The sequence below is a fragment of the Heterodontus francisci genome, chromosome 5 (genome assembly GCF_036365525.1).
Source record: "Heterodontus francisci isolate sHetFra1 chromosome 5, sHetFra1.hap1, whole genome shotgun sequence".
In the NCBI taxonomy this organism is placed as follows: domain Eukaryota; kingdom Metazoa; phylum Chordata; class Chondrichthyes; order Heterodontiformes; family Heterodontidae; genus Heterodontus; species Heterodontus francisci.
Window position 1 is genome coordinate 133121269 of NC_090375.1, and position 23219 is coordinate 133144487.

The window sequence follows — 23219 nt, forward strand, 5'->3', positions numbered from 1 at the left end:
TAACCTTTGCCAGTTCTGATGAAGGGTCACTGACCTGAAACATTAACTCTGCTTCTCTCTCCACAGATGCTGCCAGACTTGCTGAGTATTTCCAGCATTTCTTGTTTTTATTTTAGAGCTAACTGTGCATCTGGCTGGATTAAAAATGGTGGCATTCCATAGTGGTAGAATGTGTCACTATATGCAGTGATCGAACATGAGTTTGTTCCTAAAACTCCACAATGGGCAAGGTCATACTTTCAACAGGGGATATAGTTCTTCACAAGGAGATTAGTACAATTAATGCTAAGTTGTCCAACTCCGTGAAACCAGTTACAGAATGGCATTGATAGAAGTTGGAACAAGGTCCTCTGGCCTCTTGACAAAAGATGTATATAAAGGAGGAAGGAATAAGAAGTTTCCTGCTTCCTTTATTTTACTTGATATTTTTCAGCAATGTATTTGTATTTATCCAATAGAAGTGTGTTTACCTTACGCAAGAAATTAGAAAACTGAACGGTGTAATATTCAAAGCACACAATACTTCTGATGTGAACCAACTTACCCTATGCCCTGTCAATCACCTTACTATCAGTACTTAATAAGAGGTTGGTAAAGTGAAACAAAATTTAATTTTAACCAGACTACACCAGAGCATTTACATTGGTACAACCAATGCTTGTATTGGTATGTGAAGAAAATTCAGGTGTGTGCGTAAAGTGAATGGAATTCTATCCTGGCTTTTATGTTTAATTGTGTTTAATGTTCGAACTGGACTCACAAATGCAAATAATAGCTGAACAAAGTATGTATTAACGGTATGGGTTTCATTATTGATCACATTCTTTGTTAATGCTTATGACTATTACTAAATGCGTCAATTAATTTGCAACATTTTACGAAGCATGGCTGTGTCAATTTGACCTGTAAATACTTTTGCCTTGGACTGCGTGAACTAAGTACACATACAAAAGCTGCATTTTCTATTCCATCTAATTCGGTCAGCTGAACTGCTCTCATTTAAAATTTTTCCCCTCTTATGTTTAGCAATGGGTCTTAGATCCTGAGTTCTGTCCTTAGATTGCTCATTTGTGATTCCAATTTTAATGTTTAATAACACAAATGCATATATCAGAACAGATGTTAAAAACCTGCTACTGTAATGACAGGAGATGGTGCAGCCAATGACTGCTCAACACCAAGTGTTGGGAAGCTGTTTAAGAAGCTGGCCTCCTCCAGAAAGTGCCAATGGCTTCAGGCGGATCGGTGCCTGAAGGAGGATAGTGGGACCCTTGGTGGAGGAATTGCCATCGAAAGGAGAATGAGCTGATCCTTGAATTACGCAATGACATCCCCAAGCTACAGGCATAATGCAGCTGCAGTACCGAACAAGTCAATGTTCCCTCCATGATGCTGCTCCAGAAGCATTCATCATACTGGAGGAGGCGAAGCAGTGCTTAATCCAAATTAACTATTACCTTAGGCCCTGTACTCTATCACTCAAGCTATACACATTAAGATCATATTTGCCTTGTTGACCACTGTTGCACATTGTACTGACAGTTTTCAATAAAACCCCAGATTTCTCTCTGCTAATATTTCCTGAAGACCATTCCCATTTATTTTGTACTTCCATTGCTGGTTTCCCCTCCCAGCTTCCTGACTCTGCATTTTTCTACTTTAAACAACTCTAACATTTTGGCAGAATCGTCCAACATGTTCAAATTCCACTATAACAGACACCTATATTCTATGCTACTTATAACACTTACTAAGTTTGTATCATGAGAAACTTTGGTGAGCTTTGTTCCTTTTCCTCGCTCCAAATTGTTAATAACCATTAAAAACAATGGACTCAAAATGGATTTTTGCAGTATCCAGCTAATCACTTATTTCCATGTTGGTGCTGCTTTAATAGCTACTCTCTGCGTTCTCTGCTTCAACCAGCTAGTTATCCAGTGCAAATGTTTTCCTCATATTCTATGTCTTTCCAGCTATAATTTCCGATGTGGAACTGCACCAAAAGCTTTTCCAAATTGTAGTTATGCTGAACCTGCCAGGTTCCTGTACCAACTGACTCCATTATCATGGTAACGCTGCGGCACAAAAGGAGGCCATTCAACCTATCCAGATTGTGCCAGCTTTTTGGTCGAGCTATCCCACTATTCCCGCTCCCCTGCTCTTTTCCCATTGCCCTGTAAATTGTTTCCTTTCAAGTGTTTATTCCCTTTTGAATGTTACCAGTGAATCTACATCCACCACCCGATCAGGTAGTGCATCCAGATCATAACAAATCGCTGCATTAAAAAAACTTCAGGTCGCCTCTGGTTCTTTTGCCAACCATCTTAAATCTGAGTCCTCTGGTTACCAGCTCTTCTGACACAGGAAACAGTTAATCCTTATTTACTCTATCAAAACCATTCATGATTTTAAACCCTGCTATACAATCTCCCCTTATCTTCTCTGCTCTGAGGAGAACAACCTCTGCTTCTCCAGTCTCGCCACATAACGAAACGTCCTTCAGCCCTGGGACCATTCTAAGAAATCTCTTCCACATCCTCTCAAAGGCCTTAACATCCTTCCTAAAGTGTGGTTCTCAGAATAGAAGACAACACTCCAGCTGAGGCCAAACCAAAGTTTTATAAAAGGTTTAGCATAACTTGCATGCTTTTGTACTCAATGTCTCTATTAATTAACCCAAAAATCCCACATGCTTTTTCAGCAGCCTTCTCAACTCATCCTGATATTTTACAATATTTCCGTACATACACTCTCAGGTGTCTCTGTTCCTGCATCCACTATAAAATTATACCATTTATTTTATATTGCCTCTCATTTTTCCTACCAACAGTGGCGCAGTGGTTAGCACTGCAGCCTCACAGCTGCAGGGACCCGGGTTCAATTCTGGGTACTGCCTGTGTGGAGTTTGCAAGTTCTCCCTGTGTCTGCGTGGGTTTTCTCCGGGTGCTCCTGTTTCCTCCCACAAGCCAAAAGACTTGCAGGTTGGTAGGTAAATTGGCCATTATAAATTGTCACTAGTATAGGTAGGTGGTAGGGAAATATAGGGACAGGTGGGGATGTTTGGTAGGAATATGGGATTAGTGTAGGATTAGTATAAATGGGTGGTTGATGGTCGGCACAGACTCGGTGGGCCGAAGGGCCTGTTTCAGTGCTGTATCTCTAATCTAATCTAATCTAAAATGTATCACTTCTCTGCATTAAATTTCATCTGCCACGTGTCTGTCCATTTCACCATTCTACATCCTCCTGAAGTCTTTTATCATCCGCCATATTGGTTACTACGCAATTGCTCAAACTGGGATCCTTAGAAACTTTTCAGGGGGTCCGTGAAATCATGTGAAAGTGCTTACCAAGCAGGGTGGGCCAAAACGGGTGGCTGACATAGCAGTCAGAGGTGGGCACAGTGCAAGCCAGGAGGTGGGAGCCACACGTGCAGCACATCTCACCTAGGAGGGGAGCGCTGAGAATGGCACGAAGATTGCTATGATAAGTAATCTTGAAGTAAATAGCTTTCAGTAAACACCTGTTTTCTTAAAAGCATTATTAAAACACTCTTTATGTGCAGTACTTTCACATTATGAATAACAGCCTGCATTTTGCAGTAGTAATGACGGTGAAACTGTTAGTGCTCACCATCATTACTCAACTGAAACTGACAGCAACTTCCAGGACCTGCACATGCATAGTTAAACAGGGAAATCCAGAAGTTACAGTCTGTGACTCGACGTTCCTCCAGAGAGACCATAATCTAATATTATAATTTAAATTGTGGGGCAGCTGGGGGGTGCATGATTACTAATCTATTTGAAAAGGGGTCTGTCAATGTTGATTGTTGCAATGGGTCAGAGCGCAACATGGCTGTTGAAGCAATTTTGATGTTTTTCCGGGTTTTCACATTCTTCAAGGGGAGTGGAAATGCTTACAATTAGCAAATACTAGCATATTGTGTGAATGGACAGTTTTTCTGTCAGTGATGAAAACAAGTCTTTGCATATTATACCTCCAATCAAACTTTAAAATGCGATGTTCATTACATTCAATAAGGAGGTAACAATAACTGCATGGTGGAAGTAATAGTACACAGATGGTATGCAGAGAGTGACACTGATATGTTCCAGGAGGTTTGCCCAGACTGCTTACACAGGCTCACAGTGGAGCATTTCTTTTATTCGCTCATGCAATGTGAGTGTCACTGACAAGCCCAGCATTTATTGCCCATCCCAAATTGCCATTGAGAAGATGGTGGAGAGCTTCCTTCTTGAGCCGCTGCAGTCCATGTAGCGTAGGTACACCCAGAGTCCTGTTAGGGAGAGTGCTCCAGGATTTTGGCATGAAGGGAGATGCATCCTGAATCCCGGTAAAGCCTCTTACAACAAGGCTCTTTCAGTTTCCCATCTTAACACCGGCACAAGACTGATCGAACTCGCAATCAAAGAACACACTTACAGTTCTCTGGGTCGGTGGAGCGAGTGGGAGGGGGGCAGGGGAGGGTCCTTCAACACCCTCACCAAGATATAACAGGAGACCACGAGAACTTCGGTGTAATATCAGGACTCGAGTGCAATTCCGGGAAGCCCCGTAAGTTCAATGCTCAGGCTTTTCACGAAGGAACTTGATTTCCAGTACTGTACACAATTTAGTTTAAAAAAGTAATATGCAACTAGAAAGGATTTTTAAAAAGTATTTGAACTGATTAATTTGGTTTCCCCGTTTGCTACTGCTAGAGGTGTCTGTTCGCACAAAGGTACATTTCTGATTCACAGTTTTTCAACTTGATGTTTTTGTTCCCACTTGTTCATTGGTATGTTCTGACTCCTTGGGAAGGAGTGCCAGATGGCAAACCTTTAAGTATGGGTTTCCTAGGCAGGCTGCTGGAATTAGGTGTAGTGGGTATTTGAAATTTTTTCACCAGGTTTCCACTCAACAGGCAGCCTGATTAACAGCGTGCCTGCCTGCCAGGTGAGAAAACCTGCAACACAAGGCTGCAGCTAGGGAACAGAGGAGGAGGAAAAGAGAAGGGTATCATGGTCAGGAAGTGGTCGTAGTCAGAGGAGAGCATGTGGTGGGGGAAGGTTGTAAAATGCAGGGAAAGGGGTTTGTTTTGGCAGAATTCTGAGATTGTGGAGATGGTGGGGGGGGGGGGGGGGGGCTGTCAGTCATTACGGAGGTGCTGTGTGAGCACAGCAAGTCGGAAAACTTGTTGGGCCTGGAGGAAACACTCCTTGTGCTCCTCCTACCCCACAAGCAGAGCAGCAAATGGATATCTTATGGATCGGGCCCTTCTCACCTCCATTTCCCAGCCAGGTTTTCCCAAGGCCTGGGAAACCATGCCATATTGGGTAAAAATATAAAAAACCTAATAAAATGGAGGCTTGCTTAAAAGATTTTACCGATCAGCCCATCGCCTGACTGTGTGTTGGTGACTGATCCAGCCGCCCACACCACCCTCTAACCCACCTCTGTTAAACCAGAAATGGGCAAGTTGAAGTCAGATTGGGTTCGAGTTTGAGATTTTAAACATTTTTACTTCTCACCCATGCCCAACACACACCCCGCCCCACACAACATTCTGGGGGGTGGGGGGGGGGGGGGTTAAAATTCAGCTCTTGTTTCATAAACATGGCCTCTGAACTTGTTAATTGTGACATACAACAAGTATAATACCCAAGGTGCGACAGACACAGCTAGATGCACACTGAATGCAAGACTTTTATACATGTTGGTAAATTTCTGGTTAATAAACTAATGGATCATCCTTTACAAAAAGCACAAGTGGACAGTTTCTATGAGCTGCTTTTATAAATTTTGCATTAGAAACTTAGAACAGTCAATAAGTTTGGCAATAAAATTTCAAAACAAAAGTTAGTGAAAGAACAAAGTGACAACTCAAACTTCACTGGCACAAAGACAAAGAAGAGGATAATTCAGAATATCATTATGGTTTGAACAATCAACAGCTCGCGGTTTGTTAAATTTCAGGACAAGATTAAGTTATGAACTGAGCAGGTAGTTCCAGGAGTTCACTGGCAGACAAGCTCACAGCATTTTGAAAAGTGTATTAAAATAATATCAATGAATTACTGGTGAAAATTCAAATAACAATCTTTAAAATTATGACAAAATCAAAGTGATTTAAGAATGGATAGAACATCACGTAGTAAAGCTTTCCTTGTTTTTTTGTGACATGAAGGATTGAAAGAAACACTAAGGCCATGGAATAATAAAAAGAAAATTAAGGAAGCATAATTTATCACGATCAGCACAGTGGAATAGTGTCAAGGAACATCAATACATTGGAACGTTAAGTGGTCCCTCAACGGTTCCAACTCTCACTTGACTCAGTTTGCAATCCATTTACATTATGTGGAAGGAGGGTCAGTGGAAGAATTGTCCCCAGGTTACTCTTGCACATCTCTTCCCTATTGTAAACAGATTTGGACTTAGGCTTGTAAATAGATTTACCAAGGTTGAAAAAGAATGAAATGAAAGGAGTTGTGTTATCTAGGACCAAGTACTCTTACGCTTGTTTACTTCTATCTGTGCGCTGCAATTAGTTTTTGAAAGAAATTCAACAGGCTCACGGACACATATTTCTAGATAGATACACAGAGGTTGGAATTTAGTGAGGCCAGCAGGAGCAATAATGGAGGTATGGGGGGCTGGAGAATAGGGACGGAGTTGCTCACCCGGAAATCTGACATTGGTTCCAAATTTTGTTAGCAGCGGGCTAGCTCCAAGGTGATGCTGCTGCCCAGATGCACCAGGTGTACAATTTGAATTTGTGAACAGCTCATTGTAATATATTTGCATGGAACTGGCTGCAATTCAATGGGGGATTTGGAATTAAGTCAACAGCGGGTGACAGTGCCAGTGGCCATAGTATAGGGTGACAGGGTCCAGTGGCCAAAGTATTAGGTGAGAGTGCCGGGTGGGCTTGGTCTCAGGTGATAGGGTCAGGTGGCCATAGTATCGGGTGGCAGGGTCTGGTGGCCATAGTGTAGGGTGGCAGGGCTTTCTGCAAGGGTGGGCACTGAGGGCCATTAACGCGTATTCCAAAGAGGAGTAGCAAAGAGAAAGGTGCAGAGACAAGTTTGTTTCTGCAAGGACAGTGCTCTGGAGGGCTACTGATCAGCTGGCAAGGGTCTCATACTTTGTGGATCCCGGTGGCACATGGCAGCAGCTCCGACAGGGGGTGCCACTGTGCCTGCCAGTGAAGACACGAGAGGTGAGTGACAGCAGCCAGGCATGCCAAGAAGGGCGCACCCGCACCAGAGCTTGTACCAGACTCGCCTCAGCTACCTCCAAATGTCGAAGCAGGAGTGTGAGCGAAGACTGTGGCTCTCAAGGGCGGCCATCACCAACTCACGTGCTGTACTGCAGGACGCGTTGTGACCAAGGGCTTCGGTGGTCACTGTGCCAATCAACATTTACATGTCTGGCTCTTTACATGGATCCACCAGGTACATGTGTGGGGTCTCCCAGGCAACAGCCCACCACTGCATCAAAAAAGTGACTAATGCCCTGTTCAAGAAGGCTCGTGACTACATGTGTTACCAGAACAGTCAGGGCCATCGGATTCGAGGCCATCGCTGGATTCCCCCAGGTACAAGGTGTGATTGATTGCACGCGTGTGGCCATCAAGGTGCCTAGGAAGCAGCCAGCAACCTTCATCAACAGGAAGGGTTTCCATTCCATCAACATTCAACTGGTCTGTGACAACTGGCAACGTTTCCTGCAGCTGTGTGCCCGCTTCCTGGGAAGCAGCCACAATGCCTACATACTTTGACAGTGCCAGATGCTACAGATTTCAGGCCCACCGCTGGCCTTCAGGGATGGCTTCTCGGGACAAGGGCTACCTAGTGAAGACATAGCTACTGACACCTGTGAGGAACCCCCACATTGCAACTGAGGAGAGGTACAACACCTGCCTCGGGTCCACCTGAGTGACCATCCAACAGGCCATTGAGCTGCTGAAGATGAGATTTCAGTACCTAGATCGATCCAGAGGAGCCCTGCAGTATGCCCTAGCGAGGGTCTCGCTTAAGACTGTGCACAGCAGACCATCAGTCACTGCAGAGGGGGGAGGCCTTGCAGCAATAGGACATGATCAATCAACAGTCCTCAACTGTGGAGGAGGCTAATGAGCAGGCAGTACTGGATATTGAACTCCTTGTTCCTGAGGCCAGACACACTGAGAGATGTGCAAGGGAGGCTTCCAGCCACCATGATGGCCTCTCAAAGTGAGCTCAATAAAGAATCACCTCACCGCATTCAGTGTTACAGTCAGGTTCTCCCTTTTCCACCTCTCGACTGACCAAAGACAGCGGTTTTTTTTTAAGTTATTATTTTAGCCCGACGCTTTAATTATCAACAACAAACAAATGACAGGTTCTCTCATAAGTTTAAAAAGATAAATGTTTATTATACAACACCCGAGATATACACAACACCACCCACTCTCACACTCATACAGATTGATGCATACTCCAGAAAAGATAAAGATTATAAAGATAACATGCGTTTGGTCTGATAGTCTGTAAAGAGTCCTCTGATAAACTGTTTTTTCCCCCGGGATGAAGACTTGACATGGTGCCAGTCTATAATCTTTTCCTGTGTTCACTGAAGACAGACTTGGGAGGTTCAGGAAAACAGATGCGCTGTTGCAGACTGCTCTTGTTAAATTCCAGCCAAAGGTCAATGGTCAAGTCCTGGCAGGGAGTTCAAGGCCAACTCCAGTCACTGCCCACATGTAGTTCAAAACTGGAGATCGTAGGCAGGGTCTTTCCTCTTCTCCAGAATAGATGGAATCCTCAATTTTGAATTAATAACTGAATTAGCCAACACTGAATCCACTCCCAGTGTTCCAGAACACACTGCCACAGTCCTTTCACCTGATTGGTCAGTTTCAATCAAGCCTGCTTTGACGTGCCTCAAGTCTGTTTGGGTTTGTTTCATAAGTTCATTACATCATTCATAATTTCTCTTTGCATGAGCGTGACATCCATCTGTCGCCTCCTATCTATCTTGATTTTGAGCCTAGCACCCAGCTTTAACAAGCACTCTGGCACATCTGAGAAACTTACCAAATGTGGCCTGTGCCTACTATGACAGCCCAATGAGACTGCAAAGATGAAGGCAGCAGCTCACAATGCAGACATGAAAAACTATGCATTTCACAACAATTGTGAACAAAATTAACAACAAAGATTTATTCAGCAACATAAATGGCAAATGGAAAATACCCGTGAATCCCCAAGTGTGTCTCGGTGCTTTTCTCAATACATTTACGAGTGCTTCTACGAGGTATGACCCCTGTGCTAGCAGCTGGATGGAGGCAGGCTGCTGAACAGGCTGCCCCTTGGCCAGGGATGACTTTGGCAGATGTCCTCTGATGTCTGAGGCCTGGAGGGCCCTAGCTGGCTGAGGGGTTCCTGCACTGATGCAGCAGCCTCCTCAGTCATCACAGCTACTGGATTTGGGCTCACTGGCAGAAGGGCTGAGGAGCCACTGTCCACACTCAGAGCGCCCTAAGGGGAGCCTTCAGATGTGGAGATCAGCCTGTCCTCCTGCCTTTCATGAAGGCTCACTTCAAAATCCCTGCTCACCAGAGGACGACGACCTGGAGAAGATCCAGGCATCTCATCCTTCTCTTGCTGGTTGAGTTCATGGCCAAGGAGATGGTGTGCAGCTCAGTGTGCATCTGTGGAATCTGGCTCTCCATGAGGGTCACCAACCTCTTGATGGAGGAAGCCATGCGCTGCTCACATGCCAGAGACATGGCAGCACTCACGGTATGGATGGACTCCTCCATCAGTTCATAGTTGCACATGGCCTCCCTCTGCAACTCCTGTATGCCCTGTGCTGTCGACACCAGAGGCCCGTCATCAGCCTGGGCCTGGCCACCCACAGTCCTCTGTCTGTGGCCTCGGCTGTCACAGCCTCCATCAGCTGCTCAGACATGTGTGCGGTGCTCTCACCAGCTTGTGACCCTGAATCTAAGCCTGAATGCAAACCCACAAAGGTGAATATCTCTGCACTGGTGGAAGGTGCAGGACAATCATGTGACAGTGCATCGGCTGGCTGCTCCTGAGGAGGACGACAGCTGTCCCCGCTTCAGCTTGAGTCTCCTGCACACAATGACCTGCATGAGAGAACACAAACATCTGAGTGTTAGGTTATGTAGATCTCGTCATGCCAATCACGTGTGATGTGGATCTCCATAAGTGTTGTGGAGGTCAAATGAACACAATCCTCACCCTCTAGTGCAAAGACTCCTGCTAGCTCCCATGCCTCTTCCTCAGATGTAGACAGAGGCCAGAGATCTGGGACGCCCCTGCCAACCCTCAAGGTCTCCCTGGTTATGGGCCCATTTATCCAGCAGGTATCAAGAGGAACATACTAAGACTTTTCAGGAACAACAACAGGACAGTTCTGCTCCTGGCAGCCCCTCATCCCCTGATGAGGCTTCCTGCATAACTTCTCCTCACATCTGCTCTCATGAGACGTAATAGAGGCTGAGCCGTGAAAGATGTTGGCCTGTCACCGAGATGTAGCCATGCAAAGGCCAAGATGTGGTGAGGCCTCACCACCTTGCCTGCATCTTTGTGGTCACTCCCACCCCATATCGCGCTCCTTCCCGCGTAGTCACATGCAAGACCAAAGAGAAAAGAGTTATGGAGACTCACCTTGACATAATGAAACAGGTCGTTGACTCTCTTTCTACACTGCACCTAGTTCCGTGAGGTGACCCCACAGCTGCTGACCTGCTCAGCGATCTCCATTCAAGCTTGCCATCCCTTGGAAAGAGAACCTCCCGCCTTGATCTTGCAGCCTGGAGGAGAATCTCCAGGGAGGCATCGCTAAACCTTGGGGCCACCCGGGGTCTTACCTCAGCCATGGCACCAGGTCTCTCCCATTCTGTGCCAACAGTGGTATGCCCGTCTCTAGGAGGGGTGGGGGATGGGGTCCAGGAGTTCCAACAGCTGTTCACTGGGTCCAACAGAAATCCAGAATCACTGATTCCCTGAAAGGCAGCAATACAAGCAGGGCTGGCAGCGCTTTAAATATGGCACCATCGTTGGGAGTCATCTGACACCACAATTATTGCCTTGGAGCCCGCCCCTGTCGCATGATTGGACGGGGTTCTGCGCCTCCAATATGTTAAGTGGCCACCCGGGGCACAATCACAGTCAGGTGCGATGGTACATGCTTCCGGGTCTGCTGCCGGGATCCTCGACGGACTCACTAAATTCAGCCCATAGCCCCTGCTGCTCAGCCAGCATATTTGGCCGGGTCCCTGGTGCACTGTTATTCGAATTCCTTGGTGGTCCAGTTTGTCTATTCTGTGGAACGTATGCTGCTCTACGGAGGTTTACTTTGCTCAAGTGTCAGCCATGGCTCAATTAGTAGCACTCTTGCCTCTAAGTCAGAAGATTCTGTGTTCAAGGCCCACTCCAGGACTTGAGCACAAAGATCAAGGCTGATACTCGAGTCAGTACCGAGGGACTGCTGTATTGTCAGAAGTGTCACCTTTCAGATGAGATGTTAAACCAAGGCCCCATCCGCTCTCTCAGATGGACATAAAAGATCCCATAGCAATATTTTAAAGAGCAGGAGTGTTATGCCTGATGTACTGGCCAATACTGATCCCTCAACCAAAATCATAACAGATTATTTGTTCACTATCACACTGCTGTTGGTGGGAGTTTGCTGTGTACAAACTGGCTACCACAATTTCTACATTACAACAATGACTAAACTTCAAAAGGACTTTATTGACTACAAAGCACTTTGAGACGTCCAGTGGTAGTGAAAGGCACTATATAAATGCAAGTCTTTCTCTCTTTCATCTACTAGCTGTACTGGAATTCAACTTTGGATAAACTGAAGTTAGGAGAGGAAATAAGGAGCAGAGAAGAGGACAATCCAACCCACTTTCAAGAATAGTTAGTAAATCAACAGTTAATAGCAATGGATTCTGACTAAACTAAATGCCATCAACAAAAATTAGGTTTAGTAGGGGTAATATTTCAATAAAGAATGAGATGAACCTGAAAACTCCAGTGAAGCTTAACTGTGTCAAAGGAATGAATGATCATAGAAATATTCTAAATATTTACCAAAGTTCAACTACAGTATGTTAGAATATACAAAAAAGTACCTTTATCCTTTGATCATCAATATCTACAACTGTGGCAACACGAATCAACATTGGGTTACGTTTGTCCACAGCTTCAAGTTTCATATTCACTTGGAACCCATGCGGTGGCCTCTGTGGAATATAAGTTTCAGGAGAAATGAAAATTTACCCTCATGAAACTATTGAGCAAACTTAGTGGCCAAGATTACATGCAATATAAGCAGTTATCGCCCAATATAAATTATTTTAGGTTATTATTACATAAATAAAGTCATGGATTCATGATCCAAGGAAACATCGGCTCTATAATTTTTTTTGAACCCCAAAACAGAAGAAATAAATGTAAATTTAAGAATAATCACTGAACTCTGTTTTATCATGCACTCGTTCTCCGAACATAGATTTCGCCATTCAGTAATTCATACTGCAGTATTTTCGAGATTTAACCAGAGTTATGGTCAGACAGAAATGACTCCTATGTATACAAATTAGAGGCAACTGATCAAATCAAGGTTCCGCGTTAGAAAAACACTGAACTACGACGCGTTAGTATTAAATCAGAAATCTGAAACAAATGGCAGTAAGTCAACTAGAAATATGATTAAATGTCTGAAATAATACACACATAGCTGCCCAGAAGGAAATTAGGTGGGAAGCTGAATATGTCGCATAAAAGCAGAAAATGCTGGAAATACACTCAACAGGTCGGGCAACATCTGTGGAAAGAGAAACAGAGTTAACGTTTCAGGTCGATGACCTTTCATCAAAACTCTTCTGTTCAAGGTTTTTTTTGTGGATTTGTACAGAGGCTGAGGGGCTAATGAACGTGCTGGAAATACTCAGCAGATCAGGCAACATCTGTAGGGAGAGAAGCATTGTTAATGTTTCAGGTCTGTGACTGTTCATCAGAACTGATGAAAGGTCACAGATCTGAAACGTTAATTCTGCTTCTCTTTCCACAGATGCTGCCTGACCTGCTGAGAATTTCCAGCACTTTCTGTTGACATACGAGCACACAAATTAGGAGCAGGAGTAGGCCACTCAGCCCCTCGAGCCTGCTCCGTCCTTCAATAAGTTCATGGCTGAACTGATTTCTCCACATTTCCACCTACCCCCGATAACCTTTCATCCCCTTGCTTATCAAGAATCTATCCACCACTGCCTTAAAAATATTCAAAGACTCTGCTTCCACCGCCTTTTGAGGAAGAGAATTCCAAAGACTCACGACTCTCAGAGAGAAAACATTTCTCCTCATCTCTGTCTTAAATGGGCAACCCCTTATTTGTAAACAGTGACCCCTAGTTCTAGATTCTCCCACAAGGGTAAACATCCTTTCCACATCCGCCCTGTCAAGACCCCCCCTCAGGATCTTATATGTTTCAATCAAGTCACCTCTTACTCTTCTAAATTCCAGCAGATACAAGCCTAGCTTGTCCAATCTTTCCTCATAAGATAGCCTGCCCATTCCAGCTACCAGTCTAGTAAACCTTCTTTGAACTGCTTCCAACACCTTTACATCCTTCCTTAAATAAGGAGGTCAGTACTGTACACAGTGCTCCAGATATGGTCTCACCAATGCCCTGTATAGCTGAAGCATAACCTCCCTACTTTTGTATTCAATTCCCCTCGCGATAAACAATAGCATTCTATTCGCTTTCCTAATTACGTGAACATTTTGTGATTCATGCACTAGGACACCCAGATCCCTCCGTATCTCAGAGCTCTGCAATCTCTCACCATTGAGATAAAATGCTTCTTTTTTATTCTTCCTGATAAAATGGACAATTTCACATTTTCCCACATTATACTCAATCTGCCAGATTTTTGACCACTCACTTAACCTATCTATATCCCTTTGTAGCCTCCTTATATCCTCTTCACAACCTGCGTTCCTACCTATCTTTGTCTCATCAGCAAATTTAGCAACGATACCTTCGGACCCTTTATCTAAGTCATTTATATAAGCTGTAAAAAGTTGAGGCCCCAATTTCAGATTTTCAGCATCTGCAATATTTTGCTTTTATTTTGGGGCTAATAAATGTGTTGTTTTGGGGATCTTGCATCCCCACTGTGGAATTATAAACATGCATCACTGTATGCAGCATCTGAAGCAAGATGAGTGCCCTCAATATGCCTCAGTGACCTGGGTGCTTGCCGTTCCTATGGTGTGCAAGCAATTTTGGCAAGATCAACGGTAGGTGAACTAGGCAGGTACATGCTGGCACTAATGTTCGGATGGTGCCACACAAGCTTTCGGACCCATTATATATGGTTCATTCATTTTATATCACATCGAAGCAACATTTTAGCCGGGTTTTTACTCGGGCGACGGCGATCTCGACCTCCAGCAAATGTGCCACCGAGAACCTCTTCTGTGGGAAGCCCGCTGAATCAAGTGCCAAATAGGCACTTAAGGGAACAGCGGCAGGCCTACCAAGGGATCAAGGACCCCGGCTACGGAAGTCCCGCCCTCGGAAAGCTGCCGGCCAATCAGAGGCCAGCAGCTCTTTCACTGAGCAGTGCCACCGCATAGATGGTGACTGCTGCTGGAGCATCTACCCGAGGCCCGGGAATGGTGCTGGACTCAGGCCACAGGTAGGTAAAAGAGGGAGGGGTCTCACGGTAGGGGTCGCGGGGTGTAAGGGGGGGTCGGCAGCAAGAGCAGAGGGTGGCTTTCTGTGGCAATAAGCGCCTTTTAACGAGCTGACCATTAACCGTGCCCCTCACCCCACACCACACCCCCAACCCCAAACCAGCAGGCAAGCCGCACAGTCCTTCTTGCCACGCTTCCCGTATGCCGACAGGCCCTCCTGCCATTTGGCTAATTGTATCGGGGTGGAATTGGGCATTATTACCCACTTAAGGGCCTCATTTGGCAGTAGGGCAGGACGGCCGTTCACAGGCCTTCCCAGCCCGGACTTAATTTTGCGGAGGCGGGAAGGTGGCAGGTTCCCCCCACCACCAGCACCCCCAATTACATGCTCTCCCCGCCTCCAATCCATCATAGGGAAAGAGCATAAAATTCCCCCCTTTGTTTTTCCTACTTTAAACACCAGTACGTAGATTTTCCAATTAGGTGCACACTAGAAAATGGACAAAGCAATCAAACTGTCTGCCCAAAGGCACCGGCAAGAGGCTCAAACTATTTTGATGGCTGACTTAACTTTGGAGAGCTGCCATCACCCCATGACAGCTGATAGATTGCTTGTCGATCGGGAGCTGGGGTGGGGGAGAAATCCAGCAACTCCTCAACCTGTGAAGCTAGGCCAGGAGTCAAAAATTACAAAAATTATTCCCAGATTTCTGAATAATAATTCCAGAAAATGTTTTGACAGATAAGTTGCTCTGTGACTGGAATCGGTTATTTGAGCCTCATAACCATAATAATGAATGAGTATAAACACTGTTTCTCAGGGATTTCCACAGATATTCTGCCAAAATTGTTTGGATGATTGAGAGAAGAGACGCTGAAATGAATAGTGCTCCTCTATTTCACATTTAATCTATAATTCCTGAGGCTGAAATACCTCGTTCCATAGGTTTACTGGTGAAAACAATGTTTCTTAGAAGGGTGGAATCTGGGGAGAAAGCACTAATGGACTATTTCTTCATGTTTAAAACTTCTCTGATGATCTTTACTACTTTAAAAATGTATTAGCAAGCTTCGTGAAAAGCTGTAGGAGAGCGATCATGTGCTTATTAAGGCCTCAACGTTATTAATGAAGAACTCATGCAAAGTTCCACTGTTCCGAAAGTCAGATACAAAGTATTCTAAATTCAGATCAGTTGCGATGCTACTGGCCATTGTTGAAGGCCCATTATAGTTGATATTTTTCAACAACATTTTTACACAAATCACCGATCACAAAATTGTAAAATTTTTGTGCAATTTTAAGTGGTTCAGCAACATCAGGAAAAAGTAGGCCTCGCCAGTGATTCCAGGAAAAGAGGAATTTTTGCCCCCGCTAAATATGAAAGGGCATTTTGGGGCTACTTCCCTGGTAAGTAATAATTTTAGCATCATCTTCACAAAAACAGATGTCCACAATAGAACAATTGAGATTTGCTGCAAATCTATTTCGAAATACTGGGATCTCAAGATTAACACAAAATGAGATACAAGTGTCATTTGGAAAGCAGTGGTAAAGGGAGAAACGCTTCATTTTAAAAATATAATTTAAACATTTTCGAAGACAAGGACTAGTGCTTAACATGAAAAAAACAAAGTAAAAGCAGGAGGCAGGAACTGAAATATTAAATAAAATAAACAGAGAATTAAAAATATGTGTCCATCTCTCAGCACCTACAAGAAAATGGCAAACATTGAACAACATCTCTAAAAGAAGTCATTTGTTTTAAACCTACATAGGAAGGAAACACCCCCTATAAAACATTTACTTCTGCAATCATACCTTTGGTGTTCTCACAGCTTGTTGGCTACAATATTTACCCATAATTAATTAATTTTTCTGCCTTTTAATCTGCATGGCATATCGATGGTGCTGGAGCATCTACTTTTCCTAATTTTGGATTCAATGACTCTGCGCAAATTGATATTAAACTAAGTACTTGTTGAGCTGGAAAAAACAGCCAGAGACCAACAAAAGCAGTTAAATAAAATCTGTAAATAAATAGGGGACATGCTGATAAAAGGTAATGGGGACAAATCTAAGACACTGCACAATGGAAGGAAATAATTAGTTTCATACATACACTATAGATGATATGGAAATAACAAAAGGTCAAGTTTAAAGGCATCTGAAAGCGTTAATAGATGCAGCACCGAGTAGGTAAAATCACTGTGAATCAGCAATAAACAAAATAAGTAACAAGCTGAACTACATTGCTAATTCAGTACAATATAAGTTAGAGGATGTCACGTTAAAACTGTACAGTTCTCATCAGACAGCACTTTGAATAATGCGTTCAGTTCTGGTCACCAAGACACAAGTGAAACATTCAAGCCATGAAGGAGGTGCAGGGAAAAGCCACAACACTGATCCTTGGCATCAGGCAGCTGGAGAAACTGGAGAAGCCGAGCTTTGAAAAGAGTTGTTTGAGGCAGATATTACCTTAAGACATGAACTGACATAGATAAGGTAATTCTGGAGTACTACTTCAAGATAAGCCAAGTTGATGGTAGGGAAACTTTTCGAAACAATAATTTGGCAGAAAATTAACATCCACTTGGACAAGCATGGAATAATAAAGGAGAGCCAGCTGGGATTTGTTAAGGACAAAGCATATTTTATCAACTTGAATGAGCTTTATGATGAGGTAACAGAGAGGGTTTATGAGTACAGTGCAGTTGATGTTGTGTATATGGACCTGCAAAAGGCATGTGATAGAGTACCACATATTAGGCTTGTTAGCAAAACTGAAGCCCATGGGAAAAAAGGGGCAGTAGCAACATGGATACAAAATTGGCTAAGGGATAGAAAACAGAGAGGTATGATGAATTGCTGTTTTTCAGACTGGAAGGAATTATACGTTGGCGTTCCCAAGGTTCAGCATCAGGACCACTGCTGTTTTGGATATACATTAATGACTTAGACTTGGGGTACAGGCCACAATTACAAAATTTGCAGATGACACAAAACGTTTAAGTATAGTAAACAGTGAGAAAGATAGTCATACTCTTCAAGAGGACATGAGCTGGCTCGTAGAATAGGCGGATACAAGACAAATGAAATACAATGCATAAAAGTGCAAGATGACACATTTTGGTAGTAAGTATGAGAAGCAACCATACATACTAGATAGTACAATTTTAAAGGGGGTGCAAGAACAGACATCTGGGGCTGCTTGTGTGTGAACTCTTTGAAGGTGGCAGGAGAGGTTAATAAAGGAGTTAATAAAGCATTTGAGATCCTGGTCTTTATAAACAGAAGCTGCTACAATCGCCTGGTTCATGGTTTGTATTAATTTTCTAAGGGTAACTTTTAATTGAGGAATTGAATTTTTTCATACAAATGAAAACACTTGGTTTAAGAAGTTGGTAAGCAAGCCGAGGGTGGTTGTGAATCAAAGGATGGCCCATGTTTGTTTAGTAAGTTCATATTGGGAAGCGTAAAGACTGTACACAATGGGAACAACTCTTTTTGATGGAGACGGTGTCTGCAGCTACCTCAGTGAGGGGTTTATATTATTCATATTATTTTCCAGAACAAAGAAAAGATTTAAAGTTCAAAAATCTCTCCATGAAGGCTTACAGCGACAGAGTTAGAGAGATGAGAGTGATGAAACCACAGGTGGCCTTGTTTAGTCGGGCAGCTGGAACAAGTAAGTCTAGGAGAGTTTGTTCTGCCATTGTTATCAATATCAGTTATTCATGTGGTTATCAGGAATCAAAGAGAAGATTTAGAGTTAGAAATAAACTGAAATAAATAAATAAAGTTAACTGTACTCAGCCGTTCCTCCTCCTTGCTGCGCGGTTTCTATCCTTGGCTATTTGCTTTCAGCTTCAGGGATGAGAATTTTTTTGCGGCCCACCAAAGATTTCTATGACTGACAATCGGCCACCCCTGCCATTTTCAGTGAGTGGGTGCCTGCTTGGAAACGTAGTCCCACCTACTCCCTATGGAAGGAACTGCAATCCGGGATGACAACTCCCAGAGAGCACCGCATGATGAATGGCTGCAGCCCGACCTCGGAGGTTAATGAGCGGAGCAGGTCACAATGGAGACGATAGTCGCAGTCAGCCCGAGGAACCAACAGCATGCTGATTAAAGTGAAGGTGAGCCCGAGCCTTGCGGCCTAGGCCCAGAGGGAGGGACAGACAGACAGGCACAGTGAGAGGGAGAGAGGGAGAGAGAGAGGGAGAGGAAGAGAGACAGACAGACAGAAAGGGAGAGAGAGACAGACAGAAAGAAAGGGAGAGAGGTAGCGACAGAGAGAGAGAGAGAGAGAGAGAGAGACAGAGAGACAGAGAGAGAGAGGAAGGAGAGACAGAGAGAGAGAGGAAGGAGAGACAGACAGAGAGAGGTGGAGAGACAGACACAGAGAAAGGAAGAAAGACAGAAAGAGAGAAACATTATCTAAAATATCACCAGGATTACCTCTGGGATATCTTTAGTCATTTCTACAGACAAATCCACAAGTAAATGTAGAAACAAACGTAGAGGAACAAGTTGTGTTGGTTACAAGAAATGTGAGGCAATTTAATAGATTTAGATTTTTAGATTTAGATTTAGAGATACAGCACTGAAACAGGCCCTTCGGCCCACCGAGTCTGTGCCGACCATTAACCGCCCATTTATACTAATCCTACACTAATCCCATATTCCTACCACATCCTCACCTGTCCCGATATTCCCCTACCACCTACCTATACTAGTGGCAATTTATAATGGCTAATTCACCTATCAACCTGCAAGTCTTTTGGCTGTGGGAGGAAACCGGAGCACCCGGAGGAAACCCACGCAGACACAGGGAGAACTTGCAAACTCCACACAGGCAGTACCTGGAATTGAACCCGGGTCGCTGGAGCTGTGAGGCTGCGGTGCTAACCACTGCGCCACTGTGCCGCCCCAAAAGATGATTAGCTATTAGTTACAAGGCATTTCAGAATGTGCTGCCTGCCACTAGAAAATTGTGAAAATGTTTTAGTTCAATTAACAAAACATTCTCACAGATTGTAGCCCCACATTGTGTTACTCCATGAGGAAGTATAATTGTTGTGGATGATCTACATACGTCATATATATGTCAATTATGCATAGTGTCATGCTAGGCCCCCACCTGCCAAGAATGAGGCACATAAATTTTGTCATGAACATTGATTTTAAACGGTTACTGGAATGAGGAAAGGATTTGCTTTAAAAAACGTTGCTAGATCTTGGCTGGAAAGACATTTGCATATTGTGTTTGGAAGGACAAAGCAGCCATTCCCTGACATTCAACCCACAATGGACTTTTGGTCACCAGATGTTGAAGGCGGGGGAACTTGCATTTCAGGTTGACTGCTAAGATGGCCGAATATGCAAACAGACATGGTCAAACCAGTTAGTCACATGACTAACCTGCTGGGCAACATGAGTTTTTTGAATTTGTGCAAACAGTTTGGGCAGAAAGTCGGTTTGCTCCTGGACAGATCTCTCTCCTGTCTGCTCTCATCTCTTTCTCACAGAACTCCAAAACCCACTCAAGACACATGAACTCCAAGAGAGAAATGCCTCCTACAGTGAACAAGGTTTAAGAAGAATACTGGGCCCCAACGAAAACCAAGATCTACCTACAATCAAGGACACTAGAGCAACATTAAAGCACAGTAACAAAAACCCTTTTCAGAGATTGCCTCAAACTTTTCTACTTTATTTTTCGTCTGCTCTTTTCTGTCTCTATTTGCATGTGTGTATCGCATATGCATGCTAGCGTGGGCACGTCATGTATCTGTAAGCGTTAACCGAATTAGAGTTTATGTTTAAGTTTAATAAATTTCAACTTTTCTTCTTTAAACCTAAGAAAGCCTGTTTGTGCTGGATTCTTTGCCTTACAATTGGAAAACAGTGAACAAGGATTCACCAAGTGGGAGCTAAAAACAGTGTGTTTAAAATAAAACCCTGTTACAGTAAGACCAGGTGAAGGCTGAAAGGGAACCCCAGACTTCTTTCTCACCTGGTTGTAATAATAGGTAGGGGCAAACTACAAAGCAAGTGACACATAGGATGACCATATAAGCCTAAAAAGCAAGAATACGATCGAATTTGTCTTAATAGGGGCAATGTTTTATTCAATATTGTTAGCAAACCTTTTCCAATCAGAAAATATTCTGAATGTATTCTTAGTTTGAAATTATTATTTTGTAATTATTTAAAATCACTTGCATTACTTCATAATGTCAGTTGCCAGCATTCGCCAGAGCTGGCGGGCAGCCATAAAGACAGGGCTAAATTGTGGCGAGTCGAAGAGACTTAGTAGTTGGCAGGAAAAAAGACAGAGGCGCAAGGGGAGAGCCAACTGTGCAACAGCCCCAACAAACAAATTTCTCTGCAGCACCTGTGGAAGAGCCTGTCACTCCAGAATTGGCCTTTATAGCCACTCCAGGCGCTGCTTCACAAACCACTGACCACCTCCAGGCGCGTATCCATTGTCTCTCGAGATAAGGAGGCCCAAAAGAACTTCATAATGGCACTATCACTTTTTACTCAATACTATTCGACAAAATCTAGAGCGTTCAGCTCGAAGAACAGTGACTTACCACTTTGAAAGCACGGGCTGGAGCAGAAGTAGCACCCATCTCCTCTAAATATTTCTTCCAGGAGAAATTTTCTGGATCAGAATACCCTAAAATAAAACATTCATAAACTGTCTTCTTCTGGAGTAACACAGGCAAGCTCAAAACATGTGGAAAGTACAACTACCTTTCTATAGAAAACAAAAAGGTGAAGCTCAGTTTTGCCTTTCAAACATGATGCAACATTTTAACTTGATAAGTCTGAAAGTTAGAAAATCAGAGTTTAGAAAATAAATTGAGAGAGCAATTAATACTATTTCTCTGAGTGCAACACCATCATATGTACATAATGTAACATTTAGTGTTCTATTAAAAGTACATCAAGTAAAACAAAACAAATTTTCCAATGACAAGTTCTTCTAGTTATATAGCGTTTTTTACATAACAAACCATCACAAGATGCATTATGGGTGTGGGGGGGGGGGGGGGGGGGGGGTGCCAGATACCAAGTAGAAAGTAAAGGAGAAAGTATGAGAGGTGACCAAACACCAGAGAAGACTTACATTTTGAAAAGGCATTTGGAAGAAGAGGAGGGAGTTAGCAAGATGGAGGATGTCCAGAGGAGGATTCCAATATGGGCACAGTGCCTCAAGGCAGTGTAAGGAGAGGGATATGAGAGTTGAGCAAAGTTAGAAGTGCAGAAAGTGTATGCTGGGATGTAGAAGAGAAGACACGCTTAAGATGGAAGATAATGTCTGTTAATTTTGTATTATTACAATGGGTAAATTTTGAACCTGAAATTCTGTATGGGTTCTCTCAGTCTCTTGCCATAACTTCAGCAGAAGACTGGTGGAACACCCCAGGGAAAATGATGGAAATGAAGTAACAATGGGAAACCGGGAGAACTCCTGAAAATTTCAGAAAATAGGGGGCAAATTTTAATTTTCACCATCAAGGCTGTAATCTGGCACAGCAGATCACTTGTCCTTTATAGGACCCACCTGATTTTCATTGCTTTGAAATCAACGACATTGTCATTTTCCTTACAGTGAATGGTTGAATTTAATGTTTCAGGTTTCTCCGTGGCATCCGTAAACAGCTAATTCAAATATCCAACTATCATGCCGCTGGAGGCCATATTTGACAGCTGCTGCCAATATGGACTTCAGCCTTCTGAAATGAGTTGGTGGCAATTCCTTCCAAATGGTATTTGTAAAATATTAACCAGAAGTGCACAATTACTGCAACTGGCAAGTGGCTGAGAATTTCCTTTTTTTGACAGAACTGTGCACGAGCCCCATTGTGCCGGTGTTTAACAAGGTAACTCACACAACTGACTTCCACTGGCTTTACACCAGAAACTCATCAAGTGCAAATTTTCATCACCATTTCAAAACTGCACTTAGCTCATTAACATAGTTCTGCCCATCCCCACTTCCACAATGCAAATAAATGTCCGGAGAATGCGAGTTTCCTGCATTTACACTAATTCTGAATAGGCATAAATTTACACACAAAAATACAGGTGCAGTACATACCAAATCCGAGTTTTCTTCACATTTTATCTTTTTTATTAATGTGAGGCCTGCACTATGCTTAACCAAAGTGCTGTCAGTCTCAGTGCATCCAAAATATTTCAGGCCCTCACACACATTCAGACCGACTATGCAAATGGAATAGCCTTTCTAATGGATGTAACACAGTTCTGCGTAACACTGGAAGCAGAAGAGAAGCAGCAGAGACAGGAGGCTCTGAGTGTGAAGCACCATGACAGAAGACAGCCAACATCTTTTTACACTTGCGCTATTACACCTATTGGCAGCACTGTATTTACAATTGTTTGACTGATTTTTATGTTCTAGCATGGACAAGTGAGCACCGCAGAAAATTTAGGCATTTATATGT

At 43.5% G+C, this 23219-nt stretch overlaps 1 protein-coding gene across 16 annotated transcripts in view; it reads right to left on the reverse strand.

The window, feature by feature from the left end:
• Positions 1-23219, reverse strand: part of LOC137370059 (lethal(3)malignant brain tumor-like protein 4) — a 456447-nt gene that overhangs the window by 260669 nt on the left and 172559 nt on the right. For all 16 annotated transcript variants that reach the window (XM_068032126.1, XM_068032123.1, XM_068032124.1 and 13 more), the window contains 2 exons: positions 21339-21424; positions 12161-12271 (listed from right to left, as the gene is read on the reverse strand). In XM_068032126.1, the coding sequence (XP_067888227.1) occupies positions 12161-12271; positions 21339-21424 (197 nt within the window). The remainder of the gene's footprint in view (positions 1-12160; positions 12272-21338; positions 21425-23219) is intronic.